We start from the raw sequence: 27,190 nt of genomic DNA, 5'->3' as shown, positions 1-27,190 counted from the left end.
GGTTAAAGGCCGAGTTATCCTCACCCGCAAAGAAAAGAAAAGGAGAAGAAGAACAGCGCGTCTGTCAGAGACGTGAAAATGAAAACACACTTTTATCTGGACGACAGAAAAGAAGACCCACATGAGATTAACACCACCGAATGCGAACCTTTATTAGGCACGAGTTCAGGTGGGTGACTCTCACCACTACCACTGGAGTTTTCATCCATTTCACTCTGTTTACCGCAGACATTCCTCCGCTATTATTCACTCCTTCCTCACTCAACTGCAGCTGACAGCAGCAGGCTCATGTGTTCTCAAGATGCTTTACCATTGGTTGAGGAAAGAGGTGGCGGCGGTTCTGCATTTGTGGGCATTTATTTGTAATGTAGCCCTGAAATAAAATGCTTAAGAATCGTCCGTGTTTAGAAATGAGATTGCATTCAAATGTGAATCGAGATCGCGATCTTTTAACGATTAATTGTGCAGCCCTAATATATATATATATATATATATATATATATATACATACACTGCTGCCAATAAAAGCTGGAATAATTCTGTTTTCAGACACATTTCCTCTTACTCCTATTTATACACATCACTAATCACCTTTGACTAGGTGCAATGATTACATATTGAGTCCCGGTTACATTTTATGCATCAAGAATAAATCACATTGTCACAATCATTTCATGAGAAGAGATAAAATATTTTGTTCCAACTTCAAGGGCAACAGTTTATATATTATCAATGCTGACTTATCTCAAGGCCACATGCATCTCATAATCAAGTGTTTATCCCTTTAGGAGCATTATCATGCTCAACAATCTGTTTAATAGATTGTAAGATAATTAATGGTTAATTTATTTTATTCCAGCGAAGAAAAATTTCCTCACATTGAGTTCCTAACAGTCCGCTCAGTGCAAATTATTCTTCTGTAAAAGAGCTTCTATAATCAAACATTTTGGTCTGATGAAATCTGTGGACTTCAGATTGTGGTTCCGCTAAAAACAGTAGGATTCATCCGCCAGAAAACATGATTATCTACATCAAATTTCAGGAGAGATGAGTTTTACCTTTAGTGTCACCAAACCAAAGGGCTTGTCAAGGGCTAATCAATCAAGATCCAACATATTTCTCTACTGGGCAGTTGACACTGTATTTGGGTTTAGTCCATGGTCTCCTCACAACACTTAAACCTTATGGAAGAAATGCAATCAAAGATAGTTTGTAATAATTATGAACTATGGTATCTGCTGTGTAAAAATCAATGTATGCAAGTATAGTGCATTTTGATAGAGCTTAATTCAATTACAAGAAAATGTGTCTTATGAACTGAAAACTCAGACCATTTCATGCATTAAAATGGGACAGTGTCACCGTTTTCTGTGTTCATAAGCAAGCAGACTGAATTTATGTTCTTTTCAACAATATGTAACATTAACATGTAACAATATTCAGCTATTTACAGTATTGAATCATATTTAGTGTATAGTTTCATATGTTATTGTATTATTTCTCTGCTCTTTGTCTCCATAAACAGTGGAGGTTGTGTGTAATCATCTACACAACATAACCTGAATAACTCCAGTCATGTTAGCTCTCTGCTGGCATTAATCAGAGCCTGGCGTATTAATGAGAGCGCGGCAGCTAGCTAATTACACCCATAGATTCTGCAGCAGCCCATTAAATATACAAATGACAGAATTAAAGAGCCCAGCCTCTTCTGATTAATCTTTAAATGGGGAAAAACTAATGATGTCTGTGCAAACTTTCCCTTCACACATTTCTCCCCCTCTCCTCTCAACGTCAGTGCCTGGCAATCAATCATATTAATTAAGGAAAAATAATTTGTATCATTTAACATTTCCTTCTTTTCTGCTCAGTTGCTGCAGTGGTGCTGCAGCAATGAACTGTATTAGACATGTCTGGAAATTATCCAAGTCTATTTGTTTCCCCATACTGTACATTTTTTCTACTTTTTTCTAAAGTGTGACGTTTCATCCCTCTTCATTTACTCTTATTTGAGGAAATAGATCTGGATTAGTGATAATATAAGGAGGCCGTCCACATTACAATCAGCCTATTTAAGGGTCAACTACTGAAGAATTACAGATGAGGAAAAAGAAGTGCACAGTCGGTTTCAAAGAATATCCAACATTATTTTACATAATAAAAATATCTCATTTTAAACGCACCAACATTAAAGCTAAACAAAGAGAGTAGGACATCAGATTACTGAACTTAGGTATGGAGGCATTAAACATAAGATATATGGACTAACATGTATTTATGGAAACAAGCACTTATAGGGTATTCATATCACAACACTGATTGTATATGGTTATAATCCTGATTTATCTAAGAAGGATTCAGTGTGGTAGATATTGACCTAAAGTACCTTAAATTCATTCAACATTAAGAGGCATCGTTAATAACATGGCAAAAGACAGGCCACTGATGGGAACATGCACTCCTGTCACAAAGAATGTGCATAGAAAAAACTATTTTGACCAAAAATTATATTAGTTAAGTGCCCATAAAATTACAAGTGGAAGGGCTAATATCATCATCATATTAATGGTAAACAGTCTGGATTTAACATAAAAATATTGACCCTTGTGCCCTTACTTCATGGTCAGGAAATGGGGAAGCTTAATAAAATTTTGTGAAAACACCAAATTATTAACATTCCTTGAATAACACACAATGTTAATGGAGAAAAATGAGGATCTGTTTAGTGCAATAAACTTGTCTGGATTATTCTGCAACTAGCAAAAAAAAGTTTTTCAAGGCTCAAAAGTGTAAGCGGTGTAATGCTTTTAGAATGGTGTCTTGAGTCATGATATGAAACAGAAACTCTACAAAGATTCAGTGAATATATATTAAAGGAATAGCATTTGTCATTGCAAGAGTTACTAGGCTTCCACAAGACATCAACGATTGACGAGTCTCTCCTCTGTGATCAATTGACTCTTGGGGGGGCATTACACTGCATTACATTCATAATCCAATTTGGCTTTGATTTGTTCGCTGTTCCGTGCACTTCGATGGGAATAATTGTCTGCAGACGATGCTATTAGTATTGATGGTTGTAAAAGGGCGATGGTTTGAGGACTGCCGACACATTGATGGTCCAGAATAGATCCGGTCTGAAAGTGATTGTCTGATCCATTACCCTTTATGAAGGAGGAGAGTGGAGGAGATGAGGAGCACCCCTCAATAGCAAAAATCATCATGTATTTGCTGGCTTAATTCAAAGAGATCCATTTTCCTTTGTAATGAAGAAGAGATCAAAAATCACAACCAGGACCAGGATCGAATTGGTGTGATAAAGAATGAGGCCTTAGACGGCTGTTCGGCTGGTAAGACAGTACAGTAAAAGGGTTTACTCATTTACAATTAGAATGCTACCATTCCCTTACAAAACAAATAAAGAAGAAATAATATGATTCGGAACAAAAAGGAGATGAGAGATACATAGTATCTCTATGTATCTCTAGTATAACTCTAGTAACTCTAGTATATAGAGTAACATAATAATAAAGGATCTTATCTTGAATTTATATCCATATTGCTTCTTATATATGCGCTGTCTTAGCCTCATCTGTTTTCATACTGTCATGACATTTGTACAATACATATACATAAGCCCGGATATTCTTAAGAAAGACATTTAATAAATACATAAAATGAAATGTGTGCAGTAATTAAAAACATGTATGCTCTAAATAGAATTATATCAAAAATCCAAAAATCAAGCTATTTTATTTTACAGATAATTTAGGACAAATGTGTGATATTAACTGTTTTTTAATCCTCTAGGACGAGTGACATCACACTACATTTGTCTACTCAAATTTCTCCATTTCTTAGAATATCAGAATCAACTGATATCAAAAATTCAATCAAAAAAATTTAGTATTTTATTTGCAATAGCATTATTTCACCAACACAAGATGCTTTGCTGGTTCAGTCATAGTCAAACACAGACACTAGGAAACCTGTTAAAATTAAAGAATTTGTCACCAAATGTAGAAATGTACTTTGCATATAGGACTGAATTGATATTTCCCATTTTATCACAAAGTTTCAATAAAATCAAGTCAACTCAAACACTTTATTCACAAAGAAAGACAAAACTGGCAAAACTAGGCTTGTGCAGGACAGTGCACTAATCTCAAGTGGCATCGCAGAGCTTTGCTCGCTCAAATCCCACTGATTAGTATCAGCAGTCATTAATTATGAGCGTCAGACTGGGTGATGTTCTCAGATGAAGCAGAACATGTTTGGCTGTGCAGCTCAACCCTCTAATGATGCTGGTAAACAGAAAGATAATTGTCCTTTAAGATGATTGGGGAAGTCATTCTAAAGAATGTCACTAAAACACTGAGACAGTGCAATCACTAAACAACACAAAATTATATCCAAAAAGAAACCCTTGTGTTATTTCAAAAACATGTGCACAAACCCTCACGTGTACACATGTATCTGTTGAGGTTTCTGCTGTGTACAGAAAACATTTGTCTGTATTTAGATGCCTTTTCTTACCTGTAAAGTCATTGTTGACAGGGAGTGTGTCATTGGGAAACTGGTAATAACTATTGCCTGGAAACCTGGTTCCTCTGACAACAGGACTCCGTGGGTCAGAAAAAGAGACATCTGTCCTCTCCACCTGAAAAAGTTAACAAGAATTACATTTTAGTTACTGTTGTTTTATGAAATAATATGCACTAAAATGAAAATGCATCACATGATTAAATAAACATGAACTGAGATTCATCTGATTAATTTCCATAATTATTGCTCATTATTGTTAAAATAGCAGAGTTTCTGTTTATACTTTAGATGTACATTCTCCATTTGTTTAGAAAAAATCTAACTGAAAATGCAGGAGCATTTTTACGAAGGTCAAAATACCTAAGAAAAAAAAGTCATGATGCTTGGATATGACAAAAACATTAAATGTGTATTGAAGTAATTGAAATATATGCAACAAAGTGTAATGGAAATAGATTTTTCATTTTGAGCAGGCTTTCTAGCCTCCTTTCCTTTCTCCTTTCTCCTTGCCATCACTTGAGGTTTGCTGGTGTGGGTGTTCCAATTGCCAGAGGTGGGATGTGAGGTGCCAATTTTGGGCCATAGTATACCCAGATGAGCTCAGGTCAGGTCACAGTTGTGGCATGTAATTACACATCTCTCTGCTCTAGTTTCCTGTCATATCTCTGCTGGTCGAGATTGAAATTAGAGCCATCAGAGGATGGAATATCCCCCCGGTCCCACAAAACTAAAAAGTGGTACTTTGTGATCTTATTTTCTTTGAGTTTGTTTCAGGAGTAGTTTCTCAAGTGGTTCATAACTAGTTTACAGGGAATATTGAATGGTTTACTAGTTCTGCTCCAGAAATGAAATGATGACAACATGACAAAAGTTTGACAAAATGACAAAATAGCAAAAGGAAACACTCTAACTCAGAACTGATAAATTGTTGCATGTTAGATGAAAAAATATGGTTTCAAGTTCTGCTACAGAAACTCATAACAAGTGCAATTGTCTAACTGTCATTTACAGGTTGCAAAATGGCAAAAGGTACCATTGCAACACATAACTATACACTATAGCAAGTTTGATGAATAAATACAGGATGGTTTTCAAGTTCTGGAGACAAAATAATGACCAATGGACAGATGGACACAGGGACAAATGAACAAATGGATGGACACCAGCAACGGTTTATCTTAATGTCCCCAATTTGGAATGGCAAAAATAAGAGTGGACCAAAACACACATCTCTGAATATTCTGAAATTTCAGATTTTGCAGCAGCTTTGGACAGAATATGACTTATAGTCAACCCAAGCAACATGTAACAGTAATCACAGTTAAGTTGTTCCAGAATGAACAAACATGAATCTAAAACACATTCATGTAAACACAAAATAATGACAAAATATAAAAGCGGCCAATTAGCAATGAAACCATCACTAAATTGAAGCCAATTAAAACAGTCTTAGCCACCTGGTACAGTGGGTGGGGTCCATTTAGTTGAGCTGGGGGGCTCCAGCCTATTTGAACAGTGGAATCATTCACTGGATGTAGCTGAGGTGCAGACACTCCTGCTGGAGCTAGAAGGAGAAAGGCAGAAAGAGCTGGATGTCAGGTCACTAACACTCTACACAACATAAAGTACATTATAAGGCAGTGGTTCTAAATGTGATTTATAGATTTCAATTTTGTGATTGTGATGTTTTTCAGCTGGAACATGTCTTTAGCTAATTTCTCTTCTTCCAACTGTGTATCAAGACTTAACTAAATTCTCATTTTCATTTAACAGAGGGTCAATTTAATTTTCTGCTTTCACTTTAGATGTTAAATTAAATGTCCCTGTGAAACATACAGTGAGCTACAGCTTGAACATGTACCATAAATAAATCAACCTGAGCCCGGCTGATATGGTGAGAGAAGATATATAAGAAGGAAAAGAGAAGCATAGCAAGTGATGGACTGGTGTAGAGATGGGAGAGATGTGTGTGCATTAAATGTCATTCCATTCTTGTGTTTCTGTGTGTATGTGTTTCAGTAATGGTCTAAATGGTCTGTGGTAGGAGTAAATTAGCTCTCAGTGACACAAGCGTAGGCCATCTTTAGTGTGAGTTCTAATAGAGCTCTTAAAAGGGAGGCAGACAGCTTGCCTTGGGTGGCTCATCTTGGCACATCAAACCATAAATTACTGCCAATCGATAGCTTACCAGTCTATTGAAATTGAGCTATGGTGACATTTGGGACATCTGTACCACACACACAAACACACACCGTCTTTTAAACACTGATGTTCATTGATATATGAAGTGCAAGAAAACATGATTCTTGTTCAGCAAAAGCACTATGTGTGTTACTGTATCTCAGTGTGTGTGCATCATGAAAAGTGTATAGAAAACGATGATGCATCAGAATGTTGAAATGTGACTACTTTATGATCAGAACTAGAAAGGGTAAGCTAGGTTTTTTCAGACATCTGAATGAAACCCAATAGCTAAATGGACCACGCTCTGCTGGTTTTGAGGTTTAGTCAAACTTGACTTAATTCAGCAAACCCTTGTGTCACAGTGGAACATTTGGCTTTGACTGCAAATGTTGCTGAGTCTAGTATAACAGATTTTGTTCTATGACTTCACACATTCAATATCTAATGACAATCCAATTTTAAAGAAAATATACATAAACATTCCATAACCAGCAGGAACTGTGAAACTTTAAGAGCATTTTACACTTACTGAATTTATTCAGAGTTAGCAAAGTTGTATTCAAATAAAATGTTGTAAAATCCTAACCTGTCACGTTACATCCATTAAGCTTCAACATAAATACCACACATGCGAATTTTCGGAAATGTGTGTATGTTTTAGCATGTCTGTATCATGTGTGTATCGTGTGTGTCATGTAAGGACAGTTTTCTTCCTGTGTGATTGGCGAGTGTTAATGTATAACATTCTTCTTTGTCATATTCATTTGTCCTTTCTACTTGTTAATTCAGTGAAATATACTTAACACTGTGACATATTCAGTTTGACAAAAACCACTTGCCTTATCGTGGATTGTGCTCACACACACATATACAAATACCCACACAAGGTTAACAGTCCACCAGAAAGGTTAATTTTAGCTTCCGACATGGTAATGAAGCAGCTAAATCATGGGCCAGCTCCCAGGAGCAATTGTGCATGTGTGTGTGTGTTTTCTGTTTTTACAGCGACTGACATGTCTTAACAGGCTCTTAGCGTACAGTTACACCACGCACACAAGCACACCACTTATTGACATGGCGATCCCTTGCCATGCATATTTCTCTCCTCAAGAAGGGCCTGAGGCCAATTATGCGTAAATCAATAAAGTTCCTGTTCTGTTGAGTGGTGTTACAGTGTGAGTGTGTATGTGTGTATGTCTCTCTGTGTGTATGTCTTGTAGAACAAGCCTTTATGGATGTAGGATACATAAAACATCACCATCAGTCCCTGATTAGTCACTCACTTTACGCTGTGATCGATAACTTTGTGGGAAGACACACATTGAAACAATTGCAGATGCATCAACACACATGGACGGTTAGCTCATTCGTTGTGTTGTTACATCTGTCTGCGCGCTAATGCTTGGTCATGTGATTTGATGTAACTCCAGTGGTTTTGCAGATGCTGTCTGCTCAATTACAACAGATGGTGGCTGAGTCTAATGGCCCAGCCTTATATGTGATACATTTATCAGTGCATCAGTACCACACTCAGGTATACCTCGCAAAAAGTGTCACTTAGTGTGTCAGTGCAATTTCCTCCTCAAATAAAGTCCTATTCAAGAAGCATCACAGTGTTTGTTTTGATTCTGTAGGATGCCAATGTCACACAAAAAACCCTTGAGGCAAATTTCTGATTTGTGCGTAGTAAATAAAATTTACTCAAATTGACAAAGATCTAGGATAAATGACAGTTTCTCCATTTCTGTCAAAAAGCTGTAGAACTTTTTTCCCTAAAAAGGCAGAGAAAAGAGGTTACACTTAAAATGTACTGTTCCTTAAGGTACAGTATCTTACGTGACCAAACAAATCAGAAATTTTATTAACAGTAAACAAGTTTCTAATTACACTAACAACATTTATCAGTAGTGACTTGACCATTCCATTAATACCAATTAACTCCATATGAGGAGGTAAAACAAGGATTACATACAAATTACATCAAATTTGGATTTCGTTTTTTTTTTCACTGAAAATCCTCTGATTCCGCAGTTTAAGAAATATTCAATAAAACTGTTCATGAGACTAGAAAAGAACATAAATATCTTAAAGTACTGTGTTATGTTGTCCCCAGTGGTCTAAACCCTACATAAAATGGGTAAGGTAATCATTATACAAAAGATGTAATAAATGAAGCAACACCCAAAGAAAGTGAGTATGATTACAAAGACACAAATTTAAAGCAGAAAAAGAAAGTAAAATCTTATAAGTTTCCTGATGATTACAAATCCATTGTTTCTGGCTGTCTGTAGGTTACAACCTTTTCCTTAAGAGACTCTGGATAAAACTATTTTGATTAAAAAACCATATGCTCCGCATGACTCCATTAAGATTATTTTTTCTTTAGTTTTTTTTTTTTATCTTTATGTATATATCGCTGCACATATAAAAATCTGCCAAACAGCATATGCCATTATCATTTCTTATAGTTGAAACAAGGGACATCTTTGGCGTTGGATGAAACAAAATGGTGGCAACAGATGTGGCTGTTAAAAATACATTCAAAAAGTCAGCTGGGTACAATAAGCCATATTGTATTATACTGTATTACAGTCAAGCGAAGTCTTTGGAATGACTTAAAATAAACACTGTCGCTGTGTCAACAGATGTAGCCATTAAAAATACATTTTAAAAGTCCAACGATTAGAATATGAAGTACCATTCATCACAATAAACACACGGAAGGACTTTTTGAGTATTGCATGAAATGAAAATATTCACTATGTTAACAGATGTAGCTGTTTAGAGTGTGTTCAAAAGCTCAAATCCCTGAACAAGTATTTATAGATGAAAGGGTTTTTTTTCACAGCCACTCAGCACATCTATTGTCTATTCACCTAAAGGAAAAAACAAAACAAAAACAAAACAGAAGAAAACATAAAATGGGAAACAAAAGTACACGCCATGTGTGAACAGATGGAAAAGTGTGTTGGTGGGTCAGGTACGTGTGTGTACAATACATAAATTGCAGAATGATTTATGTTACTCTGCTGTCATTTGCTGTTTTGTCTGTAGTGAGACACAGGTAGACAAAGAAGTGAAGGACAGAGTAAGTGAAAAACAGAGAAAGCATCGGACCGTTAGAGAGAAACAGACAATAAGGACCATGAATTAAAAATTGTGTGTGTTTAATGTGCGTATGAGTATGTGTCTATCTCGTTCTGCACTGATCAATTAGTGCTCATCTCAGTCCTAGAGATTTGTGTCTGAGTTATTAAACACAGCTAATTCATCCTACTTCCATAGTGGTTATAAATCTTAAGAAGGGAGAGAGAGAGAGAGGGACATTGTCTGTGTATGTGTGTTGCTCTTACTCTGTGTGTGTTTGATTCATGGCCAGCAGGAAGTGTGTGCTACGCCACATTTTTCTCCTTGTAATTAACAGTAAATTGTTTTTACTGCTGCGCGCCATGAATATCCCCTCTGGTTAACGCGACCAATGCTGTCGCCTCTCAAGTATCAGTGACGGACTGTGTGTTTGCCATGGTCTATGTGCGTACACGTCACAGAGCGCTACTGTTCCATTTGTAATAAAAAGAATATCACTTTTTACAATAATTAATCCTGTTGGTTTATATGAAATATGTCACTACATTATTGTCATGTTTTAGATAGCAACTTTGAAATTATTTTCTATACAACATGTGGTTATCTCTGTGCGTGTTCATGTGTTAATCTTTTTGTTTTACCTGCAGGCAGAGTGCGTCCTGTGCTTGGTAGACTGGTCACACAGCCCATCTTTGTGCACAATGTGACAGTGAAGTTGTACATACGGTAAGGCTTCAGTTGTTTTACTACATAAACAGGCTGTGACGATGGTCCGGCCCTGTGTAAAACCTGGACCAAAAAGAAAAGCATAATTAGAACTTCATTCATTGGCAAAAAATCAAAAACTGTAACAAATTATGTAAGATTCAGACCATGTAAGAAAACAAGTGTTTGGGTAAATCACACTTATAATTTGAGTACATTTTGGAGAATGTATTTTCTATACCAACAGGGACTAAAATGACCAATAGCATGAAGCTTCTGTAATTTCTGCATTATGAACGCATTATGATCAACATGAATATATACACCAAACACTACCTGCAGTGATAGCCTAAGTGCATTGGCAGCTTCTCTGAGTGACATACTTTCATCTTTACTATGTGGAAATGCCCAAATCTCTTCAGCCATGTAATTATCAGGCCTAGATTCAACAGTCATCTGAAGAACACAGTGAGGTCTGAAGTCATATTAAATGTGTAAATGAATGTGACAAACCTGACTGATAACCGGAGGAGCATAGGGATTGTTGATCTGCTCCAGGAGCATGTTGACCCGAAATTCTGTGATTGGTCCTCTGGCGACGACCCCGTGACCCTCAACATTTCTCCATGTAACTTCAAGAGCGGTGGATGAAAGTGCAGACACTTCTGGAGAGGCCATGAACTCTGGGGCTGGAAACAAACACAATACCAACAGGTTTTGCCATTAAACATCAAACCTCTGTGATAAACAACTAACAAATGAGTCAGATTTAAACAAGTGTTTAAAAAGTCTACTAGTGAATCATATCTGGGTAGTTTGATACTGAATAAGTTATCCTATCGTCATAGAATTTACAGGAAATCAGCAAAAACCAAAACTTTACAAACCAAAAAGCTACATTAAAAATCAATTCTTGGATATTATGTGGACTTAATGGATTTAAGCAATCCCTTATTCTGAAGTTGTGATAGCCACTATTACATGAAAGATTAGAGGAAAAAATATTCTTTTATTCTACTGTTGATGACATCTAGCTGTGAAATATGCTGTGAAATGTAATTTATGGTACACATAACCAGAGTCATATTCTCTCCCTCTGACACGGCACATGTACGCGCACAAACCCTGGCACGTACTGTGCGTTAAAAATGGTGTTATCATATGCTTGTTATCCAGACACATAGCTTAGAGTGATGTTGGAGGCAATCGTTTAGTCCTAATGAGCCATATCATCTTTTGAAATTCAAATACCTTAATGAGTTCCCCTCCCCCACACAGTTTTTATTTCCTCCCCCCTTTTCCGCTTCCTTTCTCAACCACCTTTCTACTGACAAATGCCAATGGTTTCTTTATTTAATTAAATACATTAATCATTAATACATCTGGCAAAACAACATTTTGGGCATTTTTTTAATTCGAGCATCAATTTTTAGATTAAATTTTAGTTCTGCATATTGTATTCTTGTGCTGAGGGAGATAGTTAGTTGGAACACACATGCATAAGCCACTGTCCCTGAATCAGTGTTAGAGCCATAACAGAGACATTGCCGAATTAAGAAATATCAGATCTGATTTTACTGAGCTAGCTTTAGTATGGAGTCAAATTCAATTCCTCCTGTTGCATTCCTTGACCTGGTGGTTAAGGCCCTTGCTCAAGGGCACATCAGCTAACAATTTCTCTGATGGTCCAGGGAATTGAACCAGCAACCCTTTGGCCACAGGCTAATACTCCAACCTTCTCTAAATCAATATTCCAAACATCTTGGGAACCACCAAAATTGGAATAATGGGAGGATGCATCCTTTCTCCAATAGCCATTACTATTTCAGTGGAGCTGATTGTTAGAGGACCAAATGGGTGGTAGGAGAGGAATGCCTGAAAGCTGCATAATGACTGCCTTTACTCCTACTTCAACGAAATGTGAAAACAAGTCCTGTGAGATCAACTAAAACAGTTCTCACAATGCATGTACAAGTTTTATAGCTACCCTAAACCTATTACTTCCTACACAACCACTACATTAATTAAACTTTATTTCTCTAAGAAATACCAGGATTTGAATTTAAGCTTTCCTAATTTTACCTATGTGTGTTGATACCAACCTCCCTCCATTGTTCGTGCTGTGATCCACTCTGATGTGGCGTTTCCTGCCACATTAGAGCTCACAACTCTTATTTGATAAGTGGAAAATGCCTGCAGGCTTCCTATAATGGCACTGCTCTCTGGAGGTGGGATAGTGCTCCTATTGGTTTGATCGACAACGGAGAAATCACTCAGATCCAGCCAACCAGAGCTCATGAACACCCTCTTTTCACCAGCATCGCTCGACAGGTTCTGAGACTCCACTGGCCCACGCAGAAACAGCTCATACTTTGTGATAACTCCTGTACAAAAAAGAAAGTTGTCAGTTAACAAAAAGTGTTGATAAATATTCACATCATATAAGTACGTTTACCACACTTATTATTGTAAATTATATGGCAAAGATACCACAGCAGATGTGAAGTTAAGATAACACAGTTCATGGTAACAGAAACAAAGAATTAAGAGTTATTTGCCACTATGGCCTCTGTTGTGCTCATCTTGGCTACAAGATTATTTTTATACTCTAATGGTTTTAAAATGAAACAAAACACCACAGTAATGAGAAAACTCTAGGCAATGTTTGGCCCTTTAGTCAAAAACCAGCTGATACTGGCTAGTGTTGGTTTGCTCTCTGGTGGAACCATGCTATTGTTCTAATCTCACATGCACTGTTCTATTTTTTAAAAAGAAAATGACAGAGCTGGGTTAAAATGAGGACAGAATAGCACAAACATACAACAGGAGAGTTAGACACTATGGAATGAGTATCCAAATATGTAATACATATTAAATACAAATAAAGTCATATGATAAAGAGAAGACCCAAGTCAATGTTTTGTTACCTTCCCTCATCTTTAGTCTATAACATCTAAATTGGCATTAAATCCCAAATTCTACATTCATATTTTTACACGTTTATCTCCTCCTTTCTTCTGCCCTTTAATAATATTATAGTGCATAAAGAGTATTGATTGCTACAACTAGAGCAGCTGTAGGCCTTTGATGTTATACTGAATCTAATAACTATGAGCTAAAATGAATGTTATCAAATATCAAATGTTTCACACATTTACTTGTTTTCAGTAAGACACTTCTTTCACTTTGAGGCAATGCAAATGCATGAACATGAACTTCAGAGCAGAAGACTCCTTAACAAGCCAAAACAAACGTGGTTATGACAGATGCATTGGAAAGGTTAAAATTCAGGTCCTTTGGAGTGTGCAGAGCTCTTTTCCGGACATTTATTGACACTGTGGTGGTTTCTGCAATACACTTTGCCATCTTACGCTCAGGAGTGGGCAGTGCAGACAGAGACAGGAAGAGACTGAATAAACTTTTTAAGAGAGCTGGCTTTATCTTGGGCTGCCCACTGGACTCCATCGAGGAGGTGGCGGACAGAGGAATGTTGGCCAAGCTAACATCCATCATGGCCAACCCCTCTCACCCCCTGAATCACACTGTAGAGGCCCTGAGTAGCTCCTTCAGCAGTGGACTCCTACACCCCCAGTGCAAGGAGCCATACTGCAGGTCACTCCTCCTACAGCCATCAGACTTTATAACAGATCTCATTAACCCCCCCCCCAAAAACAAAAAAAAAATCACACCACGTGCATCTGATCTGCCTTGGCGGAGGTCTGTGCTCTCTGAGTGCTTTTCTAGTTGTTCATGTTTCATACTGTATGTTTTCAGTCTGTCTTCCCTGCACTTTATTTTCTGTAACTTGCTGCTGCCAACTGTGACATTTCCCAATGGTAGTCTTATCCTATCTTATCTTATCTTATCTTATCTTATTACCTCCGCCAAGGACATTATGTTTTCATCGGGTTTGTCTGTCTGTTTGTCTGTTAGCAAGATAACTCAAAAAGTAATGGAAGGATTTCAATGAAATTTTCAGGAAATGTTGATACTGGCACAAGGAACAAATAATTACATTTTGGTGGTGATCGGGGGGGGGGGGGCTGACCTGGCTTGGCGGAGGTGCTTTTCTAGTTTATTCTACATTCACAGCTCCATTTGGTTTGTCTGTTTTAATGTCAAGACTGACCACAGACTTTTAATGGGGTAGATTTATCAGCCATCCCACCACTGGAGACCAATGGTTTCCCCCCTCATACTTCTGGACCACCCACTTTAAGTCTTCTGAAATATAAATGACTATAAATGAAATATCAGAGTAGCCAAAAACACATCCATGCCAAAAAGAAGTTGTACCGGTCAGAATACAGATTGCAGTTGAGGGTTAAAATAACTCTTCTAAAACAGAAAATGTAAAATGTGTAGCATGACGCTGGGATGACGATTAACAGAGAGAGAAAGAAAGAGAGAAATGAGGGGTGCAAACAGGGGGAGAGACCCTGGTTACAGGGCTTTGTATGACATTGAGCCTTAGAGCCATTACAAAGCTCTTTGGATTTACCAAAGGCAGTTCCAGGTCTGTGTGTATTTTTGTGCATTTCTACCTTATTTCTTCAAGTGTCACATATAGGATGTGTCTGTGTGTTTAGTGGATTAGCTGATTGTCATTCATCCTGACATGCCACTAAGCTAGTATTTCATGTTAGAAAAAACGTGTGTGAAATTATAGCACCATATATGTATATATGTTTTACACAGACATTTATATGGTGTCTTTGCCAGGTCTTTCAATCATAGTATACTTAAAATAAAATCATGTGCAAAATGTGGACCTTTGATGCATAGATTTACACTTTATGCACAGGTTTTGTTTGAACATTGTTGTCTGTCATGACTTACAATCGAAGTCCATGGGGCAGATAAAGACACACAAAGTATGGAATTCTTTACAAACCATTGTGTTAAGCCAACAGTATCATGTTGTGCCTTTGTTATTTGCAGACATTTAAATTAGGAAATATTCATATATTGAGTGCAAAATGTATACATTCTTATGCAAATGACCCTTGTAGGAAAAAATGTGATACCTAGGTGCAGACTCACTTCTGACTGCAAATTATTGAGTTTGTGGTACTTGAATGATGTTTATCTTGAAGTTTTAGGCAATTAAATATAAAAAATAATAATCAGACAGTTTTTAAAACAATTTGCCCTCTTGCCCTGCTTAAGTTACTGTAAATGCACACAGCCTCTTTTGGAGTTCAGAGATGCTGTGACACCAAACAGAACATTGGTGCTAATACCTTTCCAGAATCCCAGATACAATCAGTGACACATAGTATTATTTTAATCCCATTAATCAAACACATTTCAGACGTTTCATAATTAAAATAACTTCTGCACCCGTTTTTATAGATATTCCCGTAGATTGTATTTTAGAACGAAATACTACAGACACGTGAATGCTGGTTTGTCATTATGTAGAGCTCCTTGTGTGACTCTCTCTGGCTATTTAAGACACATGTTTTGAGGGTTTTTGCCATTTCATTATGGACCAAGATGTTGCTGAAATGCAAGGAAACACCTGAAAATTTTTTTAAAAAAATTGTAAATTGCACTTGGGTGTAAATTTTTTGTACATGTTTACTCCAACATATTACTGGCGCAAAATCTTTAGTGAAAAGACTGTTAAAATTGAACAGATTGCAGGTGTAAACAATCCATTATCTGTGATTTCAGCCCTAAATGTGAGTGACACCTTACCATTTGGCTGACTGGGGGCCTCCCATGACACATTCAGTGTATGAGGTCCAGCAGCGCTGATGTTGGGTGGGAGTTGGTTTTGTGGTGGGGCAGAGGCCGTAAGCAGAGAGAGTGGTTGAGTAGAAGTGCATCCCCCAGAAGAACACGCCTGTAGAGAGGGTTAAGATTTGTGCATATGGTATATCTTGATTTGATGAGAAAGGGGGTCATTTTATGCAGAATTATCACACTAGGCACTCAAAGGGTTTTGCGGTCATTCTACATACCTCCAAAACCACTGTGTACTGGGTAAAAGGCCTTAGACCAGTTACCACCACCTCTGTAGATAAGCCAGTGTAGTGGGTAATGGGCTCGGCTCCACTAGATGACTCAGTGGAGGTTAACACAAACCTACGAAAGACAGAATCATTCTTCAATCTCCACTATGCTACAATAGTGTCGTAATATGTCTGAAAGTAAAAAACAAATACAGGTCATGTATTTTGAATCCTCCTGGCCCTTTAAAACACTTTCCCTTCATTTCTTATCAGTATATACCATTAAGTCTTACCAACCAACCTACCTGCCGACCTTTTTATACCTTTTTATTTTGGTTTTAACTTACCGATTTTTTCTTACTGTGTCATTACTTATTGATTGTTAGGATAAAGCTATAGCTACCAGATACAGATATTTTATTACTCCTCAGGGGGAAATTCAATATCCATCAGCTCAAGAAAAACAAAATACACATCAAATACATAATCAGTTAATTATTTATGGAATACTGAGTTCTATTGACTAAGGTGTGTCTGTGTAGCTTCTTGCTAACTTTTACAATATGAGGATTCTATATTTCTATTAGTGTCCCCCAAGGGAAACCAGTGTTGAGACAGAGTATGGTTTATTTATTTTTTCATTCCTTCCTCTGCTTAAATCCAACTCCACATACCACACACCCTTTGATTTTTCATAGTCTTCCAGTAATATATGCAATTTCTGTCCTTTCTTCCCCTATGCATAACTTTTTGTATTCTGTCTGTACTTCAGTGTGTGTTTTTCTCCCTCTTTAATTATTCTATCATGGGCTCAGGGTAAAGTCCAGCTGTACATTAGGTTCTGAGTGCTGTGCCTCTGAATGTCAATGGCATCCCTTCCCTCCACTTTTCTCCTTACCTTTCCACTGGGCCTGTATCATTTCGTGGTGTACTCCAGTTGAAGATAGCGCTGGTTGGCCCCGGTCGTCCCACCAGGTTTAAATGGAGCTGATCTGCTTCAGGTGGTGCAGCTAAAGTCTGGTATGAAGCTGAGGAGCTTACAGTTGCACCAGCCACATTGGCTGTTATAAGCCAGTAAGAGTAATTTGTGTATGGAGACAAACCTGCATCCTCAAATGATTCAGAACCTAAGGAACAATAGCGGAAGAAGATGGTAAAACATTTTAGAGTGGGAGTTAAAGGAATCAGGAGCAAACAGTTTTTAATATTGGCTCCTTAGATTAAAGCTGTGTTGACATCTATGTAGATACTTACTAAATGGATAGTGACTTTCAGTTATGTGCACTGACTGTCCATCTCTGATGAGTGTGTAGTTGAGTCGATGTGAGTTTGGGGAATCAGGTGAACGCCAAGAGAGCAGAATGGAAGAATAACTAAGAGCAGTACCCACTGGCGCAGGTTGCTGGGAAGGTGCTGTACAGACAGAAACAAAAATAATGAAATACAATGAGGAGCTAAAGATAACAGATTAACAGATTAATGAAGAGAGTCAACCACTTATGTATTACTAAAGTGATTAAATCATAGAATCTTACACATATGTCTTGAATCATTTCATTAGTGTTGATGTTTGAGTTGGTGTAAGTGTGTATTTGTGTGTTTTAGTATGTAACAGACCTTTACTGCAGCCATAGTGGTTCTCAGCATCCAAATAACTCGATCCAGGTTGACATACATCACACCTGTCTCCAGTTACCAACAGCTTACACACACACATCCCTGACTCTGGATGACATGAACCGTTGACACTGCCCACTGGGTCACATGCACATGGCTGGCATCTGGTCAGGCAAAGGAAAAAAAAAAAACAAGATTTGTTGAGTCCACAATGTTTATCTAAAGCAACACATCTAAGGGTTGCACTAATGATTAATGAGTCAATTCATGATTAATGACTAATCTGCTAAAGAAATAGTGATCTCCTATAGACCACAATGAAGTCTGTAGAGTGGTTTTTCAACCAAATGGTCCAGAACCTAAAGGTGTTTCCATTGTTATATTGTTTCATTACAAATTCTGAAATTTCAGAGTCAATCACCAAAACTTTTAAATAATGTTAGATACCATAGAGTTAAAAAACACTTTTTAAGCGTACTGCATTGCCAGTAATCATACAGAATACTGAAAGGCAGGAAGGTTAAATCATCGAGAGATTGTAAAAACATTCAAAATGACTTGTAGTCATTTCTGTGATTAAAAAACTGAGCACACAACAAATACATTGTTATTTAAATTTATTTTTCATACAACTGGATAGATGTAAAATGTGAATTTAATCTGGGGTCATATAGTAGATGTTATCTACTTACTTAATCTAATTTTAATGCATGCATTATTGTATTGAGACTCAAATCAACCAATAATTAACTCTTGTGCAGTTATTCAGTTATTTGACCACATATACAGAAACACACCGGTAACCACACCTGTATTTTTAAATAGTAATATTTTCAGACATTTTGTGGCTATCTAGTTTTTGGTCTTCACCTTAAAACTGCAAGAGAAGCTCTCATTATCAAGCTATCCCACCTGCCAACCTCTGACTGTGAAATTAGATTCATAAAACACACAGATAGTGTGTCTGTGTGTATTCTTGTGTTTCTGTCTGTGGTGTGTAAATGACTAAGGGTGTATGTGTCTGGGTCACCAGTGTGGTGTTACCCTCACTGGGGCTGGGCGGTGGGTGATCATCCGGCCAGTCACCTCACACCTTTACACACATGCACACGTGCACAGCCTCTCTCACACACACTTACATGTGAAACACAATCAGTTTGCGAAAAGATATTTGGCTCACACTTGCAAAGACACTACACAGACAAAGACACACTGTATAAAATAGATTACTGTCAGACACACACACAACACACACATTATCTATGTGTACTTCTTGCACATACGGCACACACATGCTCTTTCTACACTCACCAGTGCACACACACACGCACACACACGCACACACACACAAACTACACTTTCTTTATTGCTGTGTGAAAAGCCACAGCCTCATAACGAGCCGCAAATTTGTCCTGTCAACTTGTGCTCACACACACACATACACGGGCACTTGAACTGCACATATAATGCCATAGTGACTCGACCTTCACTCCAATCCCAAGGAGACGGAAAACACCAACAACACACCCTGTCTCTCCTCAAACTGCAGTAGGTCTCAAAATAAAGCTAAAAAGTCCAGTAAGTATGAGATGAAAACAGACAGTTTGTAATAATACATTCAACAATGATATGAGTAAAAAAAACTGATTAAAAAAAAAAGATGTTTATATCCCAACAGAGCATATTTTTCTTAAATATTGGATATGTATTACATATGTAATCTCCTCCAATAAAATCATGTGTGTTAGTAAATGTAACATCTAATCCCTCTGGACAGAATTACCATCATATGTGTGTGTGTAATTCATTTGTATAAAGCCTAATGATTGAAGGAGTTAATGATATTTACATGAAGAAATCATTATTATAGAGCAACTCTGGCCCAAGGAAAGCATTCAGTTGTAATGACTGAAGACTTTATTTAGCTTTTCCTCCTGCAGAAAAAAAAGATCTTTGAGTTTCACCAGTTTTTCTACCATTCTCTATATATTTGTTTTTCTTTCTTTAATAATCTTAGTTTCTAACTACTGTAGGTCATCTCAGTTTCACATTTGTCTTGTCATTTTTAATTATTACACTCTTGTCCTCCCACCGCTTCCATCCTTATTCTTGTTATCAAGTAAACTCTTCATCATGCCTTTCCTCTTCCTTCTGTAGTGTGAAGAGACCCCAGCCGCAGCCGGATCTCATGCATAATGTTTTAACACTGTAGTATACAGCAATCAGGCAAGGTCAGCTAACACACACACACACACACACACACACACGCACACACCCTCACACACACACACACACGCACACAGTGTAGCAGTAGTCAAGCTGGTTGTGGACCATCTATCTGCTTCGACACCCTGTTGAGAGGAACTTGTGTGTGCACAGAGAAAATAGTACAGGTTGTATGTTGTTTAGTGACATTTGTGTATGTGTTGTATGTTTGTGTGTGTGTGTGTGTGTGTGTGTGTGTGTGGGGGGGGGGGGGGGGGGGCTGCAAGCAGAGACATGAACATTAAAGGTCAAAGCAGATCTTAACTCATGTAAGTCATGTCTGCATACCTATCAGTAAACTGTCTTCCCAGAGACAGCACCTGCTGATGTGTGCGTGTGTGTGTGTGTGTGTGTGTGTGTCTTAAGTGTGTAGGCACAGGTGGTGCAATTAATGTAAAACTGGGTGCACCACTCTTTATTTGTGTATGCATGTGTTTACTTGGTTTACCTTCCCAAGCCAGGGTTAAATCCAAAGAACATCTCACGGCATTGGTCACAGCGTCTCCCTCCCACAGATGAATGGTCACACATACACTGTCCGGTCTGACTCTCACAACCTCGCTGTGATGCTCCCATGGGATGGCAGTCACACTCCACACACACACTGTCATTTTGGGAGAGGTAAAAGCCTAGAAGACACACAAAAATAAATACACATCCCACTGTTAGGTAGTATATCTCTAATAAGAACATTTTTTCTTGTTGCTTTTTGGTGGTTTTCTTACATCAACATCTAACTTTTTTTTTTTTTTTTTTTTTTACTATATGTGTATTGTTTTTGTCTCCATAAAGTGATTCTTACATATAGAGTGGATAATGTATGGGTGACCCTAAGCTTTAGGAATGTGATTTGCTATTTATTTATTGCTATTAATAAACACAAAGTCAACAAGTGCTTGTGAGATTACATTAACAACTTCTGGTTCAGAAAAGATAAATCACCATCATCAACCATTCAGTTTCTCTTCCACAAGGCCAGACAGTTAATTCACTGAACACTCATATACATGGAATAAACTTCAGCCTCAGTTCGGACATTGAATAATGGCCAGAAAAGTGCTTTTGCAGAACATTATAAAGTCACACCTAGTTGACATGTAGAATATAAATGTAAATAGTACTTGTGACACTTAATAATATTTAGCATATGAATTATTTATTTGTGTCAGAAATACTGTTGTCCTCTGTCCATCAAATCAAGCCAAAATGAACATCTGTGTCAAACTTAAGCAAAGTTCATCCAGGCATTTTCTAGATACTGCATTCATGAGAAAGGGACAGACTGATGAAAAAACTGCACCTGTCACCGACGTAGATGCCAAAAAATAAAGTAAACTTGAGACTAATAAAACGTTTTGGTGAATTGGTTCCTCTTTGTTACCCATAACATTAATGAATACTTTTTTGTTCTTTTGTTTCTATTGGTGATGTGATGTATTTTTTTTGTGCTCGGTGACTCTTTTTGCTAACACTCCATCAATACATCCAATCCTTTTTTGTGTAACAGTTGATGTCACTAAACTGTTGGTTCTTCTCCATCAATGGCACAATACAACATCTGTTACCTCTTGTCCCACAAGACAGACTACACATCTGAACACAAACAAGCACAAACACATTTATGAGCTAAAGCACGAACAAAAATCAGAGTGAAACAAGAGATGCAATCTTTCCCACTACAGTGCTGGACAGTGCTCTGGAGATTTGGCTACATGGACAGTCGCTAAGTAGAGATCTGGCAGAAGTCTAAACACCAATACATACAACCATAAATAAAGGTTGGAGGACATTCCACTGTTTTTTAATCGGTGGTCCTAGGTTAAATCCTATAAATTTGTTTATGTAAATTAAATCATTCATTCATGTACTTGTTCTTTTGCTGACTCAAAAATGTTTCTAACAAGGACTCCCTTGTTTGGTAGATTGACTTATTAGACTGTAGAACATTTCTATTAATAGCTCCGCCAAAAAACATGCAGAGAAATAATTTATATATCAGTTTACATCGTCGTTTTGTGTAGAAGACATCTGTTTTATCTGTGGTGAGTTTGGAGATTTACAGAGCCTCTGGTCGGTCCCTGAAAGAAGCACACCCCCCCCCTTCTCTGAGTCCATTTTGAAATACAACACATGGGGTATCAGGTTATATGAAGTGCCTAAAAAGGTGATTATATGCATGTATGGCAAAAACGGACGTTTATATTGCAAACTCTGAGGGTTAATCTCAAACTTTTATTAGTCTGAAGGGTTATTTTTTAATGCTCCTTATATTGTCTGTTCGTCATCCATTCTTTACTTTACTGATACTCACCAGGTCGACAGCTACTACAGTCTTGTCCATAACGTGTGGAGACGCATACACACTGTCCTGTAATGCTGTCACAGACCGTCCCTGCTACTGTTCCTCTGGGATCACAGATACAAGGTACACATCCTGGGGTCAACCCCTCTGATAGGACATGGAACAGCATCAGGTAAGTTAATGGAGAGACCACAAATACTCTTACTAAACTCAACTTATCTGACTTTATCTGTGTCTTCTCTTACTCTGGATGTCTGCACTCTGGTTGTAGTAGTTGTGGGCACAGTTGGTACACTGCGCTCCCTCCACCCCCTCTCGGCATGGACACTGTCCGGTCCACATATCACATGCAGCCCCTGGCACAGTGCCATTGATGTCGCACACACATGGCAGACAGCCCAGGGAGTTTCGATGCTCCAGGGTGTGGTAACCATGACGACAAGAGTCACAATGACGGCCTTCCACATTCTCCTACGCAAATGGAACAAAGAACGATAGGTGAGACAGGGAGGGGTGATGTTAAGGTTGAAGTAAATAAAGTAACATTCTTCAGTTCACACTTCATACTCCATACTTTTGTTATGTTTTGTTTGTGTTAAGACTTCGTTTTGGTAAATTCTGTTTTCATTAGACCACATAACAAAGGTGACTCTGTAGTACGATGTTGAATGCCCTTATCCTTATGCAGCAGGCCAAGAATAGCATCATCATGTAAAAACAAGAGATCTAGCATGACGACATAGGGTGATTAACATTGGTGAACCTACACACACCTGGAGGCCTATTCTCAGAGGGTGAGTATAGGAGAATGAGTGTACCTACTGTACTTACTGCTGATTATATTTGTCATCTTTCTCATAGATCCTACATTTCTCATCTTGAGGTGTATTACAACTGTGTAACTGCTGTTCTGTGGTTAGAAGCCATCAGTTTCACTATGGACTGAAAGGGAGATTAAGTGGCTTTGCCTAGACCAATATGATATGGCTTTCAGACTGTTGTGCATAAATATTATGCCCAAGGCAAGCAGAATACAGTCGATGTGTCCCAAACTGAATAAAATGTGTACATTAACTTGCCTTACACACACACTGTCCTGTGTGAGGATCACAGTCTGTTCCAGGTACTGTCCCATTTTGTGAGCAGTTGCAGGGGGTACATGATCCTTCCAGTCTTAAACCATATGAACCACTGGCACATGAGTCGCAGTGCTGCCCCCCCACGCCAGGCTTACACTCACACTGCCCCCTCTCAGGTTCACAAAATGAGCTGAGGGAACCGAGTGGGTTGCAGTCACATGGGACGCAGCCGTCTGGGTGGGACAGGTTCCAATAACCAAACTCACAGCGGTCACAAGACAGACCTGGAAGGAAAGCATGAGAGATGAGAACATGAGCCAATATAAGAAAACTGTCGAGATACTCTTAAATGTGGTTAACTGAAACCAGACCAGATCTAATAATTTAAAAAAAAAATAAAAAAATAAACAAATTGGTGTTCACTAGTTAATACACTTGAGCTTTGCTTGTATGTGCATTTGTATGAGAGAGAGAGAGAGAGAGAGAAAGAAATGGTGGGTGAGTGTATAAAACTGCCATCATTAGGTCCAGACCCTCTACATATGATGGATCACTCACCTAAGGCCAAACACTTAATTTCACTGTGTGAGAAAATAAATAAATTAAGCAACTACAAGAAAAGGATGGAGCAAAAACAGAGCAGATGAAGAGATGGAGAGATGGATAGAGAAGCCTAAAAATTAAACTGAATCACCATCTGGTGTGAAAACAAAAAAGTAAGCAGTATTTCTGTTCAGGGAAAAACACTCAAGCTTTTTTTGTACATATTTAAAGAGGAGCATTTTTCCTGCATGTTGTCAAATTATGTGATAGTGATTTTTTATTAACAGGTTGTCTGAGATTTTGTCTTGTTAAAGGTGTAGTATTAAAGAGGAATAATATCAATGAGATAGAAGACTTTAAGCAGCAAAGAATTAAATGAAATGAAGCAATTAAAAGTTTCAGTGTTAAGCACTAATTTGCTCTTTTTCATTTTTGCATTCATTTATTTTTCATTTGGGTTTTAAGGTAGTTAACGCTGCATTTTGCTCATGAAATTCCAGGAATTCAAGTTCAGGCTTGTTTTTGTTCTGTTAATTATTAGACAATAACAAACACCAAAACTAATAAGAATATATGACACCAGCATCCCAGGTAGGCCATAAAGCTAGTTAAAGTATGATATGCAGTGTGTGCGAGCACACCTTATTTGAATATGCCATACGTATTCCATGACAGGCAATCTGTCCCTAAATGGATGCCTAGGGGCAACACAGTCACCACTGCCGTTTATGAGGAAACGTGTGTTATATGTATGTGGGTGGATGTGAAAATGTGTGTGCACATACATTCATAGGACTGTGCTTGCACATCTGCGTTAGTGCACATGACATGTATATGCGGGTCTATGTGTGTGTGTGTGTGTGTGTGTGTGTGTGTGTGAGTGTGTGTGTGAGTGGGTCCTACTCAGTGTGCGGCAGACACTTGGCATTTCCCCTGGTCTGCCCACTTTAATGATTTTATAGATATGAATGTATTTCTGTCCATGGATCATATTTCATAGTAGTGCAGTAGGAGTGTGCGTGTGTGTGTGTGTGTGTGTGTGTGTATTAGTGGTAACTATGTGGCATGACAAACTGATGCTTGTAACCCTAACAAAGCACTGATAAGTAGATATTAAAAAAATTTCAAATTTATTTAGTATCCACCACTGATTGTAAAATATAATTTTTTTTTTTTTTTTTTAAAGAAGCTGGCATTTGCAAATCATCTCATATTTTAACATTAACACAACGGCTCCAAAATACAATAAAAAAATGTTTTGGTAATTTTTTTTCAAATGGGATGGTTAAAGAAAATATAAAGAGAAAAAAAATTAGAACAAGTGGACAACAAAAAGGTGACAAAAGCAAAAACATTAGAGAATTTAGCGTGTTTGAAGATTTTAGATTGTAACAGAAAGTAGTTAACAGTGTGTCGGCGTGAGTTTGTGTGCATGCATGCATATGTGTGTGTGCTTTCAGGACATGGCCCAGCCCTTTTATCAGTAGCCAGCTGGTTAACAGGCTCATGCATCACCATTTCAAACACTATTATGTACACACTGCACTCTGGCACCTTGTTATGAGTGTGCGCGTGTCTGCATGTGTGTATATGTGTCTGTGAGCACACATTTCAATTTTGTCCTTCTGAAGCGTGCCTGCCATTGCTCTGCTCAAAGTATCAGCTTGGCGGTAATAAATTGCCATAATCAAATCTCATTTCTGAAAAATACCTGTGGGAGCAACCAAACAAACAAGGACAGAAAAAAACGAAAGTGGGTCTTGTAAGAAGGAGTATGAAAAATACAAGGGGCTGCAGCAGTTTGTTTTAATCAACTTGGCATTGAATTAGAGAATTAAATACCGGCTTAGTCCTTGATGGCATGCATGCATACTTACACAACCCTCAAATGTGTGTTTTTGCACACACAAACACACACAAAGAAACTCTTACACATATACGGTTACTCAGAGACAAAAGCACATGAATACCCTGTCATATCCAGACCCTTTCCCTTTTACATATACATAAACAGATATTCACATTACCAAGTTCACAAACACATGCCCGCACTCACAACCACGGGCCCTTGATAGGGAGGCTTAGCAATAACCATGATGCGTTGAGTTGAGGAGCATTGGCCGGTTTTGCATTTCATACGAGCCTGTTCTTCAAAGACACACAGGGGAGAGAGTGAAACCATTTATCACAAAGAGAAGCACAACGGCTGGAAGCCCCACCAGCAGAAAAGCCTGTTTATTTTGGTTGGCAAAACACTTTGGGATATGGATGTGTGTGTTTATGTGTGTGTCAATACACATGCCTATTTTAGTTGGTGCACAAAGTATATCCACTTTTTTTTGTGTGCATCCCCATGAGCAGCTAAGCGTATGTATTAATTAAGATGCCATTACCAGCCAATTAAACAGAGTTCTACTGTTCTAATAAAAGCACTATTTGGGGACTTTTTTTTTTTTTTAAGAGAAGCCATTTTATAGAGTGGATATTTGGTCGTTGAAAGATGCTGTAATGGTAAATACCAGGATCTTAACATATTTAATTTGCTTATCTTAGTTAAATCCTAAACCTTGGATTCCACAAGGAATGGCTTCAGCCTGGTTTAGATCAATCCTCTGCATGGCATCATGAAACCCAGAAACTGTTATGTGTGTCTGATTTTATTCACTATCTGATATCGCCATTTTCACTTGATTTTTTTTCTACTTCTATAATTAAGTTGGTTTTGTAGCTAAACAGCTTTGTCTGTTGTAATTACTTTTACTGGTATGCTGTAGTGCACAATTAATAAAAAAGTTAATTAAGTTCATTCTAGTTAGTAACCACAGGAATCAAATATTTATGAGTATGTTTTTAACTTGTTAAAACATTCACCCTTCATCATATATGTTATTCTCCTATATTTCAGT

The 27,190-nt window shown here is 37.8% G+C and overlaps 1 protein-coding gene across 1 annotated transcript in view; it reads right to left on the bottom strand.

Annotated features, from left to right (window-relative positions):
• Nucleotides 1-27,190, bottom strand: part of ush2a (Usher syndrome 2A (autosomal recessive, mild)) — a 229,409-nt gene that overhangs the window by 154,302 nt on the left and 47,917 nt on the right. Inside the window, 14 exon segments of the mRNA XM_030161277.1 lie at nt 4,534-4,657; nt 6,000-6,106; nt 10,455-10,602; nt 11,032-11,207; nt 12,621-12,902; nt 16,222-16,369; nt 16,488-16,611; nt 17,377-17,605; nt 17,733-17,891; nt 18,096-18,259; nt 20,809-20,989; nt 22,672-22,809; nt 22,908-23,133; nt 23,742-24,025. Coding sequence (XP_030017137.1) covers nt 4,534-4,657; nt 6,000-6,106; nt 10,455-10,602; nt 11,032-11,207; nt 12,621-12,902; nt 16,222-16,369; nt 16,488-16,611; nt 17,377-17,605; nt 17,733-17,891; nt 18,096-18,259; nt 20,809-20,989; nt 22,672-22,809; nt 22,908-23,133; nt 23,742-24,025 — 2,490 coding nt within the window.

Source organism: Sphaeramia orbicularis, chromosome 3, assembly GCF_902148855.1.
Source record: "Sphaeramia orbicularis chromosome 3, fSphaOr1.1, whole genome shotgun sequence".
NCBI lineage: Eukaryota > Metazoa > Chordata > Actinopteri > Kurtiformes > Apogonidae > Sphaeramia > Sphaeramia orbicularis.
The sequence above is the reverse complement of the archived record's forward strand: the minus strand, read 5'-3'. Positions and strand labels throughout refer to the sequence as shown.